The sequence below is a fragment of the Homarus americanus genome, unplaced genomic scaffold (assembly GCF_018991925.1).
Source record: "Homarus americanus isolate GMGI-L3 unplaced genomic scaffold, GMGI_Hamer_2.0 scaffold13846, whole genome shotgun sequence".
NCBI classification, from domain to species: domain Eukaryota; kingdom Metazoa; phylum Arthropoda; class Malacostraca; order Decapoda; family Nephropidae; genus Homarus; species Homarus americanus.
In genome coordinates, this window is record NW_024757805.1 from 1232347 (window position 1) to 1254858 (window position 22512).

The 22512-nt window shown below is 45.8% G+C and overlaps 1 protein-coding gene across 9 annotated transcripts in view; it reads left to right on the forward strand.

Annotated features, from left to right (window-relative positions):
* The window catches only part of LOC121857814 (transcription factor AP-2-epsilon-like), a 161120-nt gene that overhangs the window by 34469 nt on the left and 104139 nt on the right, over positions 1–22512 (forward strand). Inside the window, exon 1 of one of the 9 annotated variants that reach the window (XM_042354067.1) lies at positions 19532–19723. The exons of the other annotated variants lie outside the window; for them this stretch is intronic. Coding sequence (XP_042210001.1) covers positions 19706–19723 — 18 coding nt within the window. The 5' untranslated portion in view covers positions 19532–19705. Of the gene's footprint in view, positions 1–19531; positions 19724–22512 lie in introns of those variants that run through there. 9 annotated transcript variants of the gene reach the window in all.

Below are 22512 nucleotides of genomic sequence, written 5' to 3' on the forward strand. Positions count from 1 at the left end.
TTCAGTAGTAACTCGACGGACGGACCTGGCACCTGAGACATGTTTGTTCCTTGAATATATTTCCCTAAACCTTCGTCTCCACAATGCATAAAAACTCAAAGGTTACTGCGGGTGACTTAACGTTCTACTTGTGTGGTAGGTTGTGGTAGCCAACCTGTTGCGTGGTGGTTGTTGTCTGGTGGGTTTTGGTAGTGGTTGTCTGGTAGGTTGTGGTAGTAGTTGTGTAGTAGGTTGTGGTAGTGGTTGTGTGGTAGGTTGTGGTAGTGGTTGTGTAGTAGGTTGTGGTAGTGGTTGTGTGGTAGGTTGTGATAGTGGTTGTCTTGTTGGTTATCTAGTGTGTGTGTTGGTGGTAGTAGTGATGATGGTTGCAATGGTAGGTCATGGCGTTGGGTGGCATGGTTGCACTGGTAGGTAGTGGTGGTTGCTTGGTCAGTGTTAGTGGTTAGTCTGGTTTGTCCAGGTAGGAAGATTCGGCATGTAATTTGACTAACATACTGATTAAACTCAAACAGGTAAAGGTATAAGAATTTTTTTACATCAGTCGATATATTTAATGAGAATAAAGTGATCCAGGTGTGGTATAATGAGTGTGGCTCTAAGCGTAGGTCTTAGTGAAGGAGTTAGACCTGATACTGTTAACTAGGGAAGGAATATGAGGGAATAGATAGTTTAGTTTCTCCATAGTTAAGGACAGGAGAGGATGAGATGCTGGAGATAAATCATTGTATTATATTTAACCTCGGCCATGATAACACCAGTCACCATGGATATACCAGGAGCCAGGGCGTCACATGTGAGAGAGAGAGAGAGAGACGCCGCTAACATTGCTACTCACTACACAAGGATATAAGAAAATTGATTGAGGGAGGGAGAGGGGGAGGGGTTGCATACTGACTCTGAATACCAACAAATCCGTCGATATTGAAATTAATTCTAAGAGTCAGTCTTGCTGGCTTTAAATGTATCACTGGTGGTGGCGTGAGCTGTACTAACAAAGGCATTGATGTGTCTTGTATTAAGTTACCTGAATGTTAAACTCCCAAAACACGCTGGGTGTCTTGTAAGGTCTCCGGTGGCTCGTATGTGTGAGGCAGCCTCGCGTGTCCGTTGCCTCTGGTGGGAGACTAATGTTTTGAGGACGCCGTCAAGTCTGCTACTGCTGCAAGTATCGTGATGTAATAGTTAAGTCTACTTACTTCTGACTGTGATCGACTCGTAGGAACAGTTGCCATGTCAATATACTTCAATAAGGATGATTTTTACGTTTATTAACAGATTGGTAAGATTATTAGTGTTATTCTTCAGGATTTAACTGAACCTCATAAAATCCATCGTTGTGAGTGGTATGACTGACTCCATTGTTTATATTCACCTCAGAGTAACTTAGACGTTTATGAGTGAAATTAATATGTTTTTTCTCTCTCTCTTTTTTACGAAGGTTAATTACAGTTGTTTTATCGTGGTAAGTGCCCCAGTGACTGTCATGGAGAGTGTACACAGTGATCATCTCTGTGGCCAGCCTGGGGACGAGCAGCTAGTCATTCTAACAACGTCCATTGTACTAGAGACACGTAGCCACTGAGAAGACAATTGGTGTGTGTGGGTGGGTGGGTGGGTGTGACGTTAACACTTTCAGTTGAATTGTATAATTGTGATAAAAGACTTTTTTTCTTCAGCTGAAATTATAAACAAAACTATTTTGTTTATGTTTAGTCAGCTTAGTGGACACTTTACCTGACTGACTGGTGGAAGTTTTTCAGGCGTGAGGGATATATCTTTCCTAGTGTGTCTCAACAAGGTTTTTTTTTTAGAAGTTACTTGACCTCATTAAGCCCTGGGTCCAGTGTGGCGTGAGACTGTTGTGCAGGTTACGTGTTGCGGAAGGTCGGGTGAATGGGTGAGGACGGCGTGAGTGACCACGTGTGTGTTCCGCTGGAGTGGCTACAACTGGGCCAGAGGGCAGAGTACGTCAGCCGGGAGCCACTCGCCCACCCGCAGCCCTCCCTCAGGCTCCTGGCGCCACGCTCCTCAAACCACACCGAGACACAGTAGCCTCTATCCTCCCCTGGCCATTAGTTTGCCTACAGTCCTAAGTTTCCAGTACTGAACCTAACACAGGAGTCCTCTAGGTCTCCTCCTTACTCACCACCTCAAGTGACTCTCCCACCTGTCGCAGCCTTCCCATAGGTGAGCGGAATGGCTTGTCTTCGAGTGTGCTGGCCAGGTCATTTCCCCCTGGCGGGTGGGTGGCGGCGGCTGGTCCACGTGTGTTCCGCTGGAGTAGCTACAACTGGGCCAGGGGGCAGAACAGCGTGGACGGCCGCCGGCACTACCGCCAGCCTCGTCATCACCTCACTCATTGTTGCCTGCTGCTGCTCCCCCCTTCCCCCCTCCTGCTGCTCCTCCTCCTCCCTTCCTCCTCCTCCTCCTCCTTACTGTCTTTCCCACGGGCTCTTCCTTGTTTGGGAAGGTGTACAGTGGGTGTGTTTTCCATTGCTGGTGATCTAGGCCGCTCACCCGCAGCCCGTGTACAGGTGTCGCGCTGTTGCTGCTGTTACAAGCGAAAATAACACGAACTTCCCAATATTTGTTGACGAAAGACGTACTACCTGTGTTGATCATGTGGCCAGCTTTCCTTCACCCGTCTGAGGTAAATCCCATTTTAGTATGTGTAATTCTTGTTGATAGAAGAGGTCACAGTTGCATGTCATGTTTCTAATTCTCTTCCTCCTTTTAGTGTGAATATTACTTTGTCTTGCAGGACCTGTTGATACCCTTGTTCTTCCCCTCCCCTACCTTCCCTCTTATCCTCTCCCCTCTGTGTCCTTCTCTCCGTCCACATCCTCACCTTCTTCAACTCTTTCTTCATGCTTATTGTAATGTGTTGGAAATTACGTCAGTGTTGGTATTGGATTGTGAAGCAGGTGTGTGGCAGGTGTTGGCGAGGGTGTGGCGGGTGTTTTGGCGGGGGGTGCGATGTGTGGCGGGTGTGTGGTGGCGGGGTGTGGTGGCGGGTGTGTGTGGCGGGGTGTGTTGGCGGGGGTGGCGGTGTGTGGTGGTGCCTGGGAGGAGCGAGCCGTCCGGCCCCCGGCTCCGGAAGTGGTGGGGACCGGCCAGGCGGAAGGGGTTAATGTGATGGTAGAAGTAGGACGGAAAGGGTAAAGTTGTGGACGGTGGTGGTGGTAGCAGCAGGGTGGTGGTGGTGGTGATGGTGGTGGTACTGATGGTGGTGGTAGTGGGGATGGTGGTAGTGGTGGTAATAATGATGGTGATGGTGGAAGTAGTGGTGGTGGCGGCAATGGTTATAAGTGAAGGTGTGGTATTAGTAGCAGTGTTAGAGGAAGAAGGAGGGTGGTGTGTGTGTGTGTGTGTGTGTGTGTGTGTGTGTGGCGAAGGTGTAATAGAATGATTGTACAGTAGTGGTGGTGACAGTGATGGTTATTGGTGATGGTGACAGTGACGTGTGGTGGTGGTGATGGTGAATCAATGAGGCTGACAGGTATGATGGTGACGGTGACAGCTGTAATGACGATAGTGACACCTAAGGCGATCATAATGACAGTGACAGCAGTGATATGGATGACAGTGACAGCAGTGATACTAACAAGCTCCGTTTCACTTTCGGAAAAAAAAAAATGAATCCTTCCACCTTCCACAATCTTGTTTACCCCATAAAAAATTCCCTCGATGAACAGTGGACGAGAGGAGACAATAATCTCAACGTAAACAAAGAACAAACAGGAAAAAATAAACACAGTAAGAAAAAAAAGATAAATTACTTGGAGACAAAAACGAAAGAGAATAAAAAGCGAAAATGACATAGACAAGTGTGTGTGTGTGTGTGTGTGTGTGTGTGTGTGTGTGTGTGTGTGTGTGGTGATGGTGGTGATACTAGTACTACCACCACCATTGCTATGTCGACCCTGTACAACTTTACAGGTACAGTAGTTATCTAATGTGTGTTGTCAGTACAGTAGAGGAGAGTTAAGCTGCACACTCTCTGGACTGTACCGCCGTTCTCCACCTCACATACAGTAATGCTGCTGGACTATAACTGTACTCCTCTACACACAGACTTAACACATGATCTTAAAATATCTGAAAAAGAGACAACAAGCTTTTGGTTAGGAATACAAATGGTTACTTAAGAAAGACTTTTTTTTATATATAATCAGATAAAAAAAACTAAAAAAAGCAATATCGTTCTCATGATTATTACATTTCTCGTTTTTATTTATATTATGTTCTACTGCTGTTTCCTCGAGCATCGGTGTTGACACAGGGGCGTGAGGGGTGACCAGGGCTTTGAGAGAGGCGACCCAAACGTACGTGTCTCTTGAGGGCGTTGTCATTCTCACCCACACGATGGACTAGTTTTTTATTCGCACTTTTTGATCTCATTGTTCTAAGAGTAATACTACTTTTGATCATCAACTCTCACTACAATATTTCTGTTCATTAAGGCGACCAACTGGTGTACACATGCTGGCGACCAACTGGTGTACACATGCTGGCGACCAACTGGTGTACACATGCTGGCGACCAACTGGTGTACACATGCTGGCGACCAACTGGTGTACACATGCTGGTGACCAACAGGTGTACACATGCTGGCGACCAACTGGTGTACACATTCTGGTGACCAACTGGTGTACACATGCTGGTGAATCACTTGTTCATGTTATGCGTATACTGTACTCCCGACGGTGGAGTCACTCTTCACTAGTTCACCGGGCCCAGGCGGCGTCCTCCTACTCCCCCGAACTGCCGGTCTTATCATCCTCAATTCACTGTTTTTGATAACCATGAGAATTTTTTATAATAGATAGTAAAGACTCCTCTGTGTGGTGTATATTAGACCTCTGTGAAGGAAACACCATGTCATGTATGCAATAGATGTTAAACAAAGATTTATTTATTTTTATTTTTTGCTTTAGTTCATGATATTCAGTCGGTATTTTCTAAAGCGAATGATTAATTAGGTGGTGGTGCAGTGCAGTAACTCCCGGCCAGCCCGCTCACCCACCACTGTACAGTAATTCAATTTGCCTGAGAGTCGCCTCCCTTACACAAACACACGGAATGCGGGGAGTATGGAGGCTGGAATTACTCCCAGAAGGTGAATAGAGCAGGTTTGTGTTGGTCCACTGGCTGCGGGAGCGAAAGGCTGACTGCATAATGGACGCAATTAGTACACCGGTCAGTGTGTTGAGCTGGTCGTGCATTGCTACTGCTGGTGCACTGCGCCTTCGGCCGGGGATGACGCCCAGGCCTTTTGATTCGCGACGGACCATTTACACAGACACTGACAATCTTTGATGTAACACTGTTATTGGTATTTTCATTATACACCGTCAACACAGCTCATGTGGCATGTGTATCTTTACCTTACCCCTGTGTTTAGTGTTGCGTCAAAACGTCACTCCTGGTTTTTCATTATTATCTCAAAAATTAATAAGGGGGTTAGGTTAGGTTAGGTTAGGTTAGGTATCCTATACTGTAGACCCGGCCAGAGTATCACAGTGTGTTGACTACCTGGTTAACTGTTGGCACCTGATGACGTGAATGTGTTCCCTCACTAGGACGCCAATAGGAGCCGGTGGCAGCGACCAGGAGACAAGTCCTTGTATTATGCTCATGAGTGATCCTGCTGGGGACTCACTCTGCCCTCTGGCCTGGCTGGGGCGGCGGGGCATTCATTGTTAAACTCGCTAACTGACTCTTGCTTATAAGTGAAATGACTAAGAGTGTACAGTAGAAGTAAACATAGCGAGTTTTTTGTATAGTGGCTGCGTCTATGCATACAACATGTCCCCTTGAGGGCGCCAACTCTCCGCCTTTCATAACTCTACTAACCAAACATTTCATCTAAAGAAACATAAACCTGTCACATTGAACCTTTAGCATGTGATATTCCGCAGTCCTTGTGTCCGCTCCATCACCGCCTGTCGTCCATAACATTGTTCAAACACAGCTTATCATTCTCCTTCACCTTTATTTACTTTACTACATCAGAGTCTTCTCACCCCATCGACTGTTTACGTTTCCTATCATCTCGTCCAGACTTTGTTTCATTCCTTGACTCCCTCCAAGAAACAGTGAGGTTGTTCCTCGGTCACGGCGTCAGCTGCGTTATCCGGCACACCACAGTAGTCGTGAGCGCTCCCCCTTCCACCCGCCTCGCCAGCCAGTAGAGTGTAAACAGATGGTCAGCAACACCATCAACATTTCATAGTTGGAAACAATTATTATTTTTCCTTCCAGGTGCATGAGTATATTATCTTCATTGTTATTGAGGTTGTTGCAAGTGGCTAGGTTGAGTGTTGAGAGAAGGACAGAGGTGTGAGACGTTATCTTCCTCCATAACACAGCTCACTGGTGTCCAAGAGCTGGCTCTCAAGTGTTTGCTCATTCGTTATATTTTCCTCGTAACTGTAAACGTAAGAATGTATATAAGTATTTGACTCTTAAGTTAAAAATTACATCCCGTATAACATCAAACTGTTGCGTCTCTCTGTGTTAGCTTGATACATTGTTACACCACCAGTCAGGACCTTCTCAAGCCGGACCAAGGATCGTGTTTTGCAATTGGACGTCACTGTCCCTATTGTACAATGATACCTTGTGACACATGTCTTACTTATCAAAGTCTGGACAACAGTGTGTAATATATATATATATATATATATATTTTTTTTTTTGCTGAGTAGCGTCTTCAAAAGGGCTCAACAATCAAATCAAAGGAAGAGTTTGTCAGTCACCTCAATCAGTCACAATTCGAGAGTGACTTGATAACATCGACTGTAAACTCAGTACAGTATGTTGTATGAGGCTGTGTGTCACCTTCAACTTCTCTAATTTACTCTTGTTAATAATTTACCCTATTAAACTTACCAGTTGGTCGTAATAAATAAACACTGTAGTGACATATTAATTAATAATGATGAAAAAGTCATAAAGACATTTATATGGGTTAAGTCATCGTACTCAAGAGATTAAGTCACTGTACTCAAGAGGTTAAGTCACTGAACTCAAGGGGTTGAAGACCGAAGAATGACATTGACTCACGATAAACACTCAACATTTACCCTCAACTTGTGGTCTTAGTTGTTTTCTGTTTATAAAAGACTTTTTGTTCTGTCTCGTAACTGTTTTGTATCAGTTGTTGTTTTCTTAAGTACCATAGAGAGATATTTGGCTTCACGTGGGGGTCAACTACCTCCTTCAGTAAGACGCCCTCAGGTGTGTGTGTGTGTGTGTGTGTGTGTGTTCATATTATTTGTTTTTCTGGTCATCGTTAATCCCATCATTTTCTCCTTATTATCATAATCTTCCTTTTCCTTGTTCTTCTAATCCTTTACATTCTTTCTTCTCCTTCATTTCCTTATTCCCCTCCCTCCCCCATCCTCCTCCTCATTCCTTTCTCTCCTCTACGTCTTCCTCTCACTACTCTTCTTTCTCATTTCTCTCCTTCCTTTTCTTTTTTATTCTTCTTCCCTTTCTCCATTTTTCTTCTTTCCTCCTTCTCGTATTTCCTCCTTCTTCTCTTCCTCTTTCCCTCTTTTTGTTTCCCTTTTCTTCTCCTCTTCCCTTTCGTCTCCTCCCACAGTACTTCGTCCAGTACCCTTTTTGTCATCCTCTTATTTCAGTCTTCCATTATCATCCTCTGTTCTTCTTTCTATTCCATCTTCCCACTTTTTCTATTTCCTCCATTCATCCCCCCTCCCTATCCTCCTATCTTCTTCCTTTCTCCTTCTCTGTCCCCTATTCCTCTACTACTACTACTACTTTTTTTTAAACGACTACTACTACTACTACTACTACTAACGACTACCACTACTACTGTTCTCCTTTCTTTATCCACCATTCTTCTTCCTCTTCCCCCTCCTTTCTTTTTTCTTCTTCCTCTTCTTCCTCCTCTTCTCCCTCCTCCTCTTCTCCCTCTTCTTCCTCCTCGTGGGGTTCCATCATGTTACAGCCCCCCCCCCTCTAAACAATTGGCCTGGAGTGGTTGTTCACGGTAATACCATGAGGGAGGGAATGGTTGTGTTCGCCTCACAGGATGCGGTTTACTGAGTGACCTGAACAGGAGGCGACCATCAGTGCTCCCCTGACCTCCTTCGGAACCACTTGCCCCACTTCTTGCCTGCTGGTGTATGTACTCTCGCTGTGACGCTCCTGAGGGTGGTCAACCAATTGGATAGGGTTGTTTTTATAGGGTGTACCGTATACATGTGTGTTGTGTACCGTATACATGTGTGTTGTGTACCGTATACATGCGTGTGTGTACCATTTACTCAGATAATTGTTTTGTTTATTATACACTGATGTTGTTTCTTATTATACAATATGTTTTTCATGTGATGATTTTTGTTAAGTCGTCATGTGTGTTTTGGAGTTAATTTTAGTAATGTTGGTGTTGTTGTTGGTGTTGTTGTTGGTGGTGGTGTTGTTGTTGGTGTTGTTGTTGGTGGTGGTGTTGTTGGTCTCTCTCTGGTAAGTTACATACATGTGTTGTGAAGTTTAGGGACTCAAGTGTTTTGTTTTTAAGGTGTTTCACAGACGCTGATATGGTCGTACCTGCCACCACTGATGTACAATTGTTTGTTCTCACCTGCCCCTGGAACACACACACACACACACACACACACACACACACACACCGTGACACAGTTGTACCTCCCATGAAAGCTGTGACTTAATTCTACTTCTCACGAGGACTGTGCTGACGTGATCGTACCCCTCACGAGGACTCTCATGTGGTCTTGTCTCATGAAGATTATGACGTGGTCGTAGTGTTGAGGCAGGTAGTGCCGTGAACGACCCGCTGGTCTCAAACAAATCCGCGCCGTTGTCCTGCGTCGAGGTTCGTGACAAATGAAGGTTGAAACCATTAAAAAAACTAATCTCACTGAAACGCTTCGGTATTGTATTTTTTTGTGTCAAATGAATCAAACTGTAATTATCTTATAAATCATCGACCACAAAACATAAAGCCGAGGACCTCAGTCACAAGCTGTACATATATGTAAGGTCAAGACTCACAATAAAAACACAGGGTCTGGTAGAATCCTTGTATGATGCTTATCAACACTTTTACCAGCAGCCAATTAGGGAATTAGTCGAGGCATCAATTCGTAATCCGAAGCCTCAGTGAAGCGTGACGAGGTACCTGCGAGATGCATTACAAGACTGCAGCAGCCACTCGACACTCGTCCCCGGATGCGTTAAATGAATTCAGATAAAAGATTCGGGAGTTAAGTGAAGCTGGGTAAATGGTCCACTGATGGCAAGATACGTTTTGATCTTTAACGCTGGTGGTGTAGTAGACTGTTGCTGTTTATAGATAAGGGTGTTTATATAGGGGAGGGAGTGTGTGTATGGTAGTGCTATTAAGAGATGTTGATAGAGGTTTACAGAGACTGGTGGCTGTTTGAGGTCAATGTGTTAGACTGGTGGTCGTAGAGGCACTGACTGGTGGTCGTAGAGGCACTGACTGGTGGTCGTACAGTCACTGACTGGCGGTCGTAGAGGCACTAACTAGTGATCGTAGAGACACTGACTGGTGAACGTAAAGACAGATTGTACACCATGACTGGTAACATAAAGCGCAATATGATAAGGGAAGTTTGACTGTCTTATTACGACTGTTTATATGAGACTGTAAGATGTTGTTTGACTGACGTCCTTCATCCTGGTGGCTAACTTTTTCATCCTGTCTAACTTCCACCAGTCAGGTCAGTGTGTGTAGCAACAAACCTTCCTGGAAAACTCCCCTTGCCTGCCACCACTACTACCACTACCACCATTACCAATACCACCACTACCACCACCCTCCACCACTACCCTACACCACCCTCCACCACCACTACCACCACCCTCCACCAACTACCACCATTACCCCAGCTGCATGAATGAGTCCACCGTCGGTAGTAACTCGCACTATCGCGGCCACGCACCGTGTCGGCGACTACTGCAGGCGACGGTGTTGGGAGGGGGTGGGGAGAAGGGGAGGGGGGGAACGTCACACGGGAAGGAAAGTCGCTCGTCCGGCCACAAATGAGGGTCAGCTGAGAACACACAACCATGGCGACGACTTGGGATTCGTAAATGAGGATGGGGAAGGTTGGGGTAAGAGTTTGAGAGAGGGTTGAGGAGTGGGGAGAAAATGAGAGATGTGAAGGGAAATTAGGGGAAATACAGAGGAAAATGGAGGGAAATGGGGAAGGTATTGAGGGAAATTAATGAAAATGGGGAAAATTTGGGAGAAATGATGAAGATATTGAGAAAAATTGGGGAGGAGAACTGGAGAGTCTCGAGACTGGGAGAAGATATTGGGAAGAGGAGGAAGAAGAACAAGTAGGGAAAAGGAATTAATAGATGAAGAGAAGTAGGTAAGGAGCAATTAATAAAGGGAAGGAATGGGGAAGGAAAAGAATACAGGACTGGACTCTGGAGAAGGAGGAAGGAAAGAGGGATAGAAAACAGTAATAAAAGAGGGAGTGAAATAAAGTAAAGAAACATGGAGACGAAGTAATGGGGGTAGAAAAGGAATATAGAGGGAGAGGGGTGAGTGTTGTGATGGAGGGGTGTGTGAGAGGGGAAGAGGGAGGGGTAAGTATGGTTGTGGAAGGGTGTGAGGGAGGGAGGTGTGAAGGAAGGAGGGGTGTGAGGGATGGATAGGCGAAAGAGAGATGTGAGGAAGAGGGAAGGAAGGCTGGAAAGGTGAGGAAGGGAGAGGTAAGAAAGAGAGGGAGGGAGAGTGAGGTAGTGTTGATCGTATCCCTTCCTTGTGGGTTGGTTTGGTTACCGCTGGTGATAGTAGTTCCTCGACCACAGGTAGTAGTGGTGGCTGTTCCTTGACCAGAAGAGAGAATAAACGTGTGTGTGTGGGTGTAGGTTTGGGTGAGTGTGTGGGTGTAGGTTTGAGTGAGTGAGGGTGTTAGTGTATGGGGGAGTGGGTGGGTGTGGGTGTGATAACCTTTTACACAGTCTCGAGTATCTCAAAGACACAGGAAGAAGACAACAGTAGGTCAATGTGAGATGGTTAACACAAGGTACACAGTTCAGTAACAGGAAGTAAGTACAACACACACACACAGTCCTGGACGAGGTGGTCTGAGGTAACGCTGGCAACCCTTCCTTTGACCTGACCTGACCTGACCTAAAATCAAACTGTAAGTCACGTGGGCAGGTACCTCTGGCAAATTAAGTTTTATTTAAATGTCTGTTTATCAACTCTGACGTACAAATACTTGGTGTTTTTTCCCCAAATGTTAAATAAGAGAAGAAGTGTTTAACAAGTGTATAATGATCACATGTTAACATTGTACTTATGTTTACTAGTAGATGTTTCTCTTGTACATAACATTAAGTTCTCTCACAACCTCTCCACAGGACACCACACACTGCCATTTTAAGCAGAGTTGTTTTAGTGAAAGGTTCCTCAACGTTAGGTTTTATGTACTACTGAGTATATGTTTGTTGGTACATCTCTGACGCGGCAACGGATGAACCCTCGTAGGCTGGAATCTTTAGTAGTAGTTTTTTTTTTTTTGCCTCCAGCCTCCCCCAATAGCCACACCTTCGCCACCATTTTATTACCTTAATATTATTAATATTAAGTATCCTAATACATAAGTAGCTATCCTAGCTGTGTTGAATTAGTTGAACCACAGGTCTATGCGGAATTCAGTGACTGTAGCCTCATAGTCAATATCTGCAGCTGTTGTCGGCTTTTGGGCAAATGCTCTCGTTCCCCTGAGGCAAAGCAATGCAGACCTAAGCAGAGAGAAGGACAGTCGACATCTCATCCAGGCTGTAACATAACTTCTGGGTTGCTGCTTCTGTTCGGAGATCACCTCCGCGAGTCTGGCGTAGAAACATCTTACACTTGGTCCCATCCCCCCAGAGGTTGTGAACACTAGAGGAGTGAAGCTGCCTTGATCAACGTTCTGAATTCTCTCCCCGTATGCCCTTATCTTGTCGTTCTCGTTCCTCCTGTGTGCCGCACCGAGAGCTAGTTACGGTGACATGCGGCCATGGGATAAAAAATCCTGATGTCGAAGAAGGCTCGCTGTCTCCATATCCAGAATCCTCGCGCACTGACGTCAACACGGGCTTCGTTGGATGTGTTTGAAGTCCTATGTTGGAAGATCTCACCGTCGGTTCTAGCATGACATCACGGCAGACTTCCTTCAACATATTTGCTGTGAGATCCCTTACTTCGTCATGCCTCATGCAAATGAAGCCCCCTTTCTTGCACATCATGGCGTGATCGACGTCATAGGTAGAGCCACACACGCATTGGGAGGGCAACCCTTCTACTGGCCAACCGTACCTTAGAGCATTGGCATCTGTAAATTTTTGTTTATTGAGACTGAAACCATTTGCCCTTATCGGTAACGTAGTTAACCAGTTCGAGGCGTAGTAGTAGTAGTAGTAGTAGTAAGAGTTGTGATGGTAGTGGTGATAGTAGTAGTGGTTGTGGTAGTAGTAGTAGTGGTGGTGGTAGTAGTATTAGTGACAGTGGAAGTAGTAGTAGTGATAGTTGTAGTGGTGATAGTAGAAGTAGTAGTAAGAGTAGTAGTAGTAGTAGTAGTAGTAGTAGTAGTAGTAGTAGTCTCAAACACATATGAAAGATGCACTCGAAAATTTTTGGTGTTTTATGTAAGTGTCTCAAGTAAATCTTCATTACAGCCAACACTAACACAGTATATTACAGAGAGGAGGAAGTGACAAGTTCCCTCCACGTTCTCCGCTCACGGCTGGAGAGTGGCACCGACCACCGCCTTACTGGGGGCGCCTGTGTGCCAACCTGACGCTCTCCAACACCTCTGTATTACATTCTAAAGTCTCTAATTGAGCCTTGTGTCACGTTCTAAAGTACCAAAATAGAGTTTTATCACATTCTTAACTCTTCATTATGGTGAATGTGGGCAAACTAACATTCTTTAACACATAAGTCACATTCTTAAGACTCTTAGAGCTTTAATACATGCTCTTACTAGAGCTTTACCACATTCTCGAGGTTCTAAGAGAATTTTATTACATTTTAAGCCTTTTAACTTTTGAGGGTGGTGGTGGTATTATGGGCAGGAGGGAGGGTGGTACTAGGAGCAGGGGAGGGAGGGTAGTGTGGGTGGTGGGTTCCCAGGGGCAAGAGGGAGGGTGGTACTAGGGGCAGGAGTGTCGGTGGTGTGGGTGGTGGTAGTACTAGGGCCGGGTGTGAGGGTAGTGTGGGCGTTGTGGGAGGGAGGGGCACCTCGTCTGACACCCATCATTGCTCACCATTACTTCGCTCTACTTATTACACACTACAAATTCAGTTCGTGACCAGCCGTATGGTAATAGTGCTCCGGGATGGCGACAAGTACAGTGTTGTTATTGTCGGTACCTGGTGTTGGTATGTGACGCGCCCGCCGGTCAATGATCTTTTATCGTGTTTATTGCTCTGTTTTTTTCATCCTTTAGAGAAACCGATTGGACCCGAGTGTGTGTGTGTGTGTGCCTCTGTTAGTGTTTCACCGTTGTGGAATGTGTGTAAATAATTCCTCCTCTTTTTCTGCTTTATGTGGCAATGTGTCAGATTAGATCTCGCAACTGGTCGATCGTTGCTTAAACAGAAGCCTCGTCGTTCCAGAGCCCCGAGCGCAGTTTAGCGAGTTGAGGGAAAGCAAAATACTGCTGGAGCTGTTATGACGGTCGGTATTTTGTGGGAAGGACCAAGTACCCGACAACAGGTCATTATTCCTCATTTAACACGTGTTGGGTCGACAGTTAATATTCATGTGGGGTTTAGTGGGTTGTCCGAGCGTGTTGAACCCCCCAGACGCCCTGAGGTTCGTGTTAGGTTCAATGGCTGGTGTTTTGGCAGCCTGCACGACGGGATTGAGTGCCTGAGTCGTGTTGGCAGAACGACTTGGTAGGGGGAGGTGTAGTGTCTAGGTGACCCTGAAGTTAACGAGTTGATGACAGAGGTTCAGTGAATGTCTATGAGGTTTTAGTAAAGACATAGTTTATAAGGCTGGTAGAGGTTTAATTAACATCTAGTTTAAGGTTTCCACGTTTGGCTATGAGGTTTAGTTTTTTTTCAATATTCTTGGTATTTTTAGATTAATACAATGACTTAACCTTCATAGAACAATTGCTTAATCATTTGAACACTACTATTTGACCTCACTGTAAGTTTCCACTATTAAACTTGTCATGACCAAATTAAGATGACAACCCATCCCTGGCTCACTGAGGAGACCAACCATCATGGCACACATCCATGACTGGCCGAACCAAACAACACGATAAAACTAATAATTCCAATAGTTATGTTATGTGCTCTGGTCTCATCCACTGGTCTCAAAAAGTGGTCTAGGATCTGCCAATTTGAGGCAGAGAGTCTGGTGACCTGCCCACCTAACAACCTGTTTTAGTGTGGGCGAGGCAGAAAAACCTGGATGTCACAGTGGTACACAGAAAGGTCTTCTTCTCTCGCTGTTTGGGACACAGTGCAGGTGCTGGTGGCTTCCTGGTTGTCCAAGAGTCGATGATCTTCTTCCCGTGTGGGTTCGAGCTCGTAAACTTTTCTTAAGTGTTGGTACAGGAGATAACATATCAGTCATCTTATACTGACTTAGGAAAAGACGATAAATGATACACTTTAGTTACACTGCATCACATCATCACTGTGTTGTCAGTTTATAAAGTGTCAAGTTCATGGTGAATTAGTGTTGCATCCTGTGATTATTCTGGATAAAGTTCACACTTCACTGTGATAATATTGCAAGAGTCACACCACACCTGCCTTATTCTGAGAGCTCCTTGTGATGTGTTGATACTGTGTTGCTTTGTGTTGAGCTGAAACCTTGTAACACATGTATTGTCCTGGTTTTTGTTGTCCTTGCTGTTGCTGATTTTTTTTTTGGTAATTGTGGTTCTTGTTGTTATTCTTGTCGTGGTTCATGTTTTTGTGTGACCCTTGCTGTTTTTGTTGTTGTTATTATCGTGCTTGCTGTAGTTTTTACTGTTCTTGTTTCCTTCTTGTTTTTGTTGTCCTTCTTGTCGTAGTTGTTGTTGTTGTTGTTGCAGTCCTTGCTAGGAATTGAGAGTTAGGAAGTCACATCTTGGCACTTAAGACTTAGCACTTGGCTCTGAACACTTTACGTCTTACACCTAGTACTTATCACTTTACACTTAACAACTAATACACACGCATCATCTACTACCTGACACTACACACCCAACACCCAGCTCACACCCAGCTCACACCCAACACCCAGCTCACACCCAACACCCAGCTCACACCCAGCTCACACCCAACACCCAGCTCACACCCAACACCCAGCTCACACCCAACACCCAGCTCACACCCAGCTCACACCAACCTAAGACTACACATGTTTGATACCATCGACAAGAAAGGTGTCTGGCCTTCATGTTTTTAAACTACAAACACATATCTAGTTACCAGTCCTTACACACACACACACACGGACACAAAACCGATTCATGTTAATTTTCTTTATTTAATGTTAGTTTTTTGTAGAATTATCTAACTCCTTTCATATTAAAACTACAGTACTTCTTACTGTAATCACCTTTGCTGTAGAATGTGTTGTAGAATGATCTCTGATATACTACATTACACATTTAGTAGAGTCAAGCACCATCTGCTATTGCATTCTTCAACATTCTTCTCACATAACCTCTGTAGAAGCATGACTCACCACTGCATCCTAAACATTAACATCCTTGGCTTAACACGTCATATGCTTTGGAGAATGACAGGACCCCCCATTCTAGGATTAAATACCATATTAACAACCTTAACCCATCCCATATTAACATTCTTACCTAACAACCTAACCTAACTCACGCCATATTAACATCCTAACCTAACCTAACCTAACCTCCTACTCGCAACACTCACCTGTACTGCCCTCCTTAATTACCTCCGCCAAACGCTTTGTAAAATGACCCAAACTGCCCTACAGGTGGGTCTTGTATCCCAGCAGGTTTGTGACTGTGTAGATGTCTGTCTCCAGCGAGCAGGTTATATTTATGTAGACTGTAGATTGGTGATAGGCAAGTGAGTGTCTCTACAAATACACCGTTTTAATGACTGTAGTGATGTAATTTACGACTACGTGGATTATTTAGTGATGGGCTTAACGTAGATGAGTGTACAGGAAACTATTGACTGATTCACAGGTCCTGACTGACTGTATAAGACGTAGTGATGTATACTGAGTGGTCCTGACTGACTGGGTAGACTGACAGTGATGACATACAGACAGACATTACCTCTAACAGGTTCTAACTGTAGGGACCGGCTTCATACACACACACACAGGTATACAGTTACTCTACTTAACAGGTTCTGACTATGTATGAACTGTAGGGATATATACAGGTACAGTTACTCTAGTTAACAGGTATGAACGGTATTGATGCACAGGTACAGGTGTAAGTACTCTCATTAACAGGTTTTGGAGCGTATGACGTAGTGAGGTATTGCCAGGTCAGTTGTTTTACCTGAGGTCGAGTGATCAGAGGGGGGGAAGAGGAGGAGGAAGAAGACTTTAAAAGAAATGAAAGGAAGGAGGAGAAGAAGTAGAAGAAGGAGTAGTAGAAGTGATACAATGGAATAAGGTGGGAAAGGAAGAAGTAGAAAGAATTGGAGAAGAAGGGACATAGGGTGAAACAGGAGGAAGAGTAGGAATAAGGAGGAGAGGAGAGGTAGTGATGGGATGGAATAAGAAAGTGGAGAAGCGCGAGTGGATAAGAAGGAAGAGGAAGAGGAAATATTCGTGTAGAGAGGAGGAAATGGAAAGGCAGAGGAGTAAGAAGAGGAAAGAGGTAGAAGGAAGGAGAGGATGAGGAGGGGGAAGAGGAGGAGGACGAAAAGGAAGAGACGAGAAAAATGAGGAAGCAAACATACAAGAAAGTTAGGTGATGCACTCAAGTTAGGTGATGCACTCAAGTTAGGTGATGCACTCGAGTTAGGTGATGCACTCAAGTAAATGTGCACTCAAATTAGGAGATGCACTCAAGTTAGGTGCTGCACTCAAGTTAGGAGATGCACTCAATTTACGTGATGTACTCAAGTTAGGTGATGCATTCAAGTTAGGTGATGCACTCAAGTTAGGTGATGCACTCAAGTTAAGATGCACTCAAATAGGGTGATGCATTCAAGTCAGGAGATGCACTCAAGTTTGGTGATGCACCTGTTAATATGTGCACTCAAATTAGGAGATGCACTCAAGCTAGGAGATGCACCTGTTAATATGCACTGTTAGGTGATACACTGCTAGGTGATACACTCAAGTTAGGAATGTGTTGTAGTGTTAGAGTAGTGGTGGTGGTAGTGTGGGTGTGGTGGTGGTGTGTGTGGTAATATGGGTGTGTGTGTGGTAGGGGTGTGGTGGTGTGGGTGTGGTGGTGTGTGGTGTGGTGGTAGTGTGGGTGTGGTGGTGATGGTAGTTTGGTGGGGTAGTGGGTGTGGTGTGGGTGTGGTCGGTGTGTGTGGTCGGTGTGGGTGTGATGGTGGTGTGGGTGTGGGAGTGGTGGTGTAGTGTGGGTGTGGTGGTGGTAGTGTGGGTGTGGTGGTGTGTGGGTGGTGGTGTGGGTGTGTGTGGGTATGGTGGTGGTCGTGGGTGTGTGGTGGTAGTGTGTGGTGTGGGTGTAATGGTGATGGCAGTGTGGTGTGTGGGTAGTGTGGGTGTGGTGGGTGGTAGTGTGGGTGTGGTGGTGGTGTGTGGGTGGTAGTGTGTGGGTGTAGTGGGTAGTGTGGGTGGTGGTGGTGCTGTGGGTGTGGTGGTGGGTGTGTGGTGATTGTAGTGGTGTGGTGTGGGGTGGTGGTGTGGTGGTGGTGTGGGTGTGGTGGTAGTGGTGTGGGGTCTGGTGGTGTGGTGTGTTGGTAGTAGTGTGGGTGTGGGGCTGAGTGTGGATGGTGGTGGTAATGGTGATGGTAGTGTGGTGTGGTGTGGTGGTAGTGGGTGCAGTTTGGGTGGGGGTGGTAGTGTGGTGGTGGTGGTGATAGGTGGGGGTGGTTGTGTGGGTGGTAGGGGTGGTGGTTAGTGTGGGTGTGGGGCTGGTAGTGTGGATGCGGGGGTAGTGTGGGTGTGAGGGGATGGTGTGGGTGTGGTGGTGGTGGTGTGGGTGCGGTGGTGGTGGTGTGGGTGTGGGGGTGGTGGTGTGGGTGTGGTGATGGTGGTGTGGTGTGGTGGTGGTGGTGTGTGGGGTGTTGAGTGGGTGTGGTCGTGGTGTGTGGGGTGTGGTGTGGGTGTGGTGGTGATGGTAGTGTGGGTGTGGTGGTGGTAGTGTAGGTGTGGTGGTGGTAGTGTGGGTGTGGGGTTGGTGGTGTGGGTGCTGGTGGTGTGGGTGTGGTGGTAGTGTGGGTGTGTGGTGTGGGTGTGGTGGTGTGGTGTGGGTGTGGTGGTGTGTGTGGGGTGAGTGTGGTGTGGTGTGGGTCTGGTGTGGGTCTGGTGTAGGTGTGGTGTGGTGTGGTGTGGGTGTGGTGTGGGTGTGGTGTGGTGTGGTGTGGGTGTGGTGTGATGTGGTGTGAGGACAGTATACGTCAGGTGGGGTGAGGTGTGGGTGTGGTGTGGGGGTGGTGGTGTGGGTGTGGGGGCGGTGGTGGGTGTGGTGGTGGTAGTGTGGGTGTGGTGGTGGTAGTGTGGTGTGTGTGGTATGGGGTGGTTTTGTGGGTGTGTGTGGGGGTGGTAGTGTGTGGGTGTGGGGTGGTAGTGTGAGTGTGGGGGCTGTGGTGTCGGTGTGGGGGCTGTGGTGTGGGTGTGGGGTGGTAGTGTCGGTGTGGGGGCTGTGGTGTGTGGGTGTGGGGTGGTGGTGTGGGTGTGGGGGGTGGTAGTGTCGGTGTGTGGGGGCTGTGGTGTGGGTGTGGGTGTGGGTGTGGGGATGGTGGTGTGGAATGGTGTGGGGGATGGTGGTGTGGGTGTGGGGGCGGTGGTGTGGATGTGGGGGTGGTGGTGTGGAGGCGGTGGTGTGGAGGTGGTAGTGTGGGTGTGGGGGGTGGCTGTGTGGGTGTGGGGGTGGTAGTGTGGGTGCAATAAGAACAGTATTTGATAATATAATTAGCACAGCAGTGATTATAGCCCGGTGAGATGGGAGCAGACAAGTTCATTCGTCTAGTTTTGAGTTGAAGTGTTACGGTGAGGACAGGTGTGGTTGTGCAGGTGTGTGGTTGGTGGTGGTGGCTCACACGTCGCCACGGTACCAGCTCGCCCTTGCACGCTGCCCTACCGCTGCTACAGCTGTGTGCACTCTGTCACACTCACACACCGCACCTGCCGCTCTGTGTTCGCCGCGTGTGCGTCCTGTCGCTTGTCGCTGTGAGCGTGTGCACGGAGGGCGGAGTCTCGCCTCAAACTCCTCCCTTTTCGGCTCAGTGCTGCCCCTGGGGACTCATGTCCCGCCCCCAACAGCCGTGATTGGCTGGAGGCGGGGTTGCGGGCGTGCGAGGGGTGGAGCCCAGGAGGAGCCTGGGGAGCCGCCGCCAGAGCCCCCCGCGCACCGCTGGCGGGCCACACGTTAACTGTGAGGCAGTGCACCCACACGCGGCGTTGGACCAGTGGTGATACTTAGTGCCGACTACCTTAGTGAACCATACACACGCAGGATTAAACGTGCATACTTAGTGTTGAGTGTTTAGTAGTGAGTGCTAGCAGGACTGTTGCAGCCTGCACCCAGGATGTCAACAGCCATGGAGGTGAGTCCTGCCACCGCAGTAACAACAGGTGTCGCACGTGGTCGCCGTCACCACCACCAGTGACTCTACCTGTACCACGCCGTCACCTTACACTACATAACAAAACGTGTCGTTGGGTTTTATTGGACTGAATAAACTCATTCATACAATAACCCTCTCAGCAAAATTTGGTCAGGACCGCACAAACGCTCAGTACATCAAAGACGCTCTAGACGTGCTTTAATTTTTTTTTATTGTTTTATGGTGAACACGTCTACTGTCACGAAATGTGTACAGTGTGAGCAAGAGTGAGACTGGCAGGTTCTTCATAACAACAAGGCCATGCAGCATGGCTCACCTGAGGGATAATCTCACCATTAAAACAAGTATCTCATCTAACTAATCCTGAAGATTTTCTCACAATTTTATATCATTCTCGTAAATACAGAACAAGCAATAGTAAAATAATGAGTTTAAAGGAGCATGAAATACTGATTATGTCAATGTTGTGGTTTCTACCCAACTCACCCATCAGTTTGTTTACAAACACGAGCGGGCATTGTTGGAACACGATTATTGTTTCGCATACAATACTTGTTGCTTCTTCCTGGTCCAGAACGCATCACATCTGGTCAGGTATTGTGAGGACCTTTTGATGGCAGGGGTCCTCGGGAACCCCTTAATGTCAGGTGTACCCAAGGGCCTCTAACTGCAGGTGCACAGACGAAGAAACAGTGTAGTACCACTTGACAGGTGTGGACCCTTCAGGAGCCACAGGGGAGGAGAGGGCGTGGCCCCCCTGCGAAATCACCCCATAAAACTTTTCAGAAAAATCCTTGATATTCTCTAAAGTTATTCTGTCGATACTTCACAGCAAACTGTACCTAAATAAGCAACACTTTTTGCAAAACGTGAAAAAACATTTAAGGTTTTATGTGAGAAAAACTTAAATTCTTATTTCAGAATCCTGAAATATTATGTATCTTGTCTAAAAGAGATTCTTGAGATTGTAAACAACGAATGAAGGAGGAGGTGTCTGCAGGGGCGGCGACAAAACCCACCACAGGGAGGGAGACTCACACACCTGCTGTACGCTCACTCAGACTCACAAGACTTGACAGATTACACATGATATCCAATTAGGTTATACAGTAGTTATAGGAGTAGTAAGACTCAAGACCCTGGGACACTGTCCCACGTAAGACCACTGTCACTTTGCACATTGTTCACCTTAAGAAATATATATGACATATTTACCTATTGTTTTTAGACAACTAGAGTCACTTTGAATACTGTGCCTTAAGAAAATCCAAAACACTTTACATATAATTATCAAGAAAATCAGTCACTTTACATACTGACTGTTTAAAGAAAATATAAAATTGTAGACTGTATTGTCTTAAAAAATATAAGACATTTCACTACATTTCTTAAGAAATCCAATGACGTTTTACTTATTGTCAAGAAAAACAGGAGAAATATTATAGTTTCAGATATGTTACACTTCACAAGTTGACACAAAGTTAATAATTACGATCAATAACAGTGTGGGCCTTCTGTATGCTCCGTGCCTGTCGTCTTATATCGGTCTAGTAAAGGAGACAACGTGTTAAGAAATATTGTAAATTATCACTAAGTATTAACATAAACAACAGCTGAGTGAAAATAATCATTCGCGTAACAAAATTAAATATACAGGAATGACGCTCAAGGGATAAATAAACATTATCAGTGCAGTGAATCTCTAGTATAAGTGAGGGCGTGAACACTTAACACTCGCTACCTTGTGTTACGCCTTCCCTGAGTCATAAGTTGGGTGGTGTGTGTCAGCGCTCCGTGACCACACCTTCTCTCATTAGCTCAATATAAACATCTTTTTTTTTGGGGGGGGGAAGTGTGGGCGATGATCACGACTCTGGTAAAATATTTATCGTGCAGCTCTGTGTGTGTATGTATGACTGAATAACATAATGCCGCTGTGACCGAACATTCACTAGTCGTTGTCCAGTCGTATACACATTCTACATTAAATACAACATTGTGTACAAGATCATTATAACCCTGGTCATTAATTTTGTGTGTGTGTGTGTGTGTGTGTAACTTTACGACCGACTTTCACGTTACCTGTCCGCTGTTCATACAAAGATCTATCACCTGGACAACCTCACGTAATTACATATCAAATGACCTTTCCATCTAAGCATTAAATGTACTTTGTAATTGGCGTTATGTTCACTACCTGTATTTTACCTTTCCATGACCCCAGCCGGCCGCCAAGTCTAGCTAACAGTGGAGGTCTGAGAACGACTGGTGGAATCCGCTAATGTATTATGCCTGGACGAATTAATAAGAATCTAGAGTTTAATTTCTGTTTTGGCGGCCACTGATGTTTGCAAGAGGTTAAACATTTATTGTGATACAACTGATGTGTTTATGTATCTCTGTACCACATGTGTAAATACTTTCTTGTACCATTGATCAAATTCCTATCATTGTACCATTGATCAAATTCCTATCATTGTACCATTGATCAAATTCCTATCATTGTACCATAGACTAAAAAGGCCCATTTGTATATGCTATTGGTATATTAAATCTCCTTCACTGTAACTTATAAACAAATCCCTCTTTCACTATCATTTATTAATCCTATCACTGTACCGTTGCTGTAAATCCTAATCCTGTACCACAATAATTAACTAATTTGTAAATCCCTCGTCACTGAACCATTTGGAAATCCCTTATGGTGGAATATTTGTAAATGCCTCGATATTAATTATAAATCCTCGTCATTAATCCCTCGTTTGTAC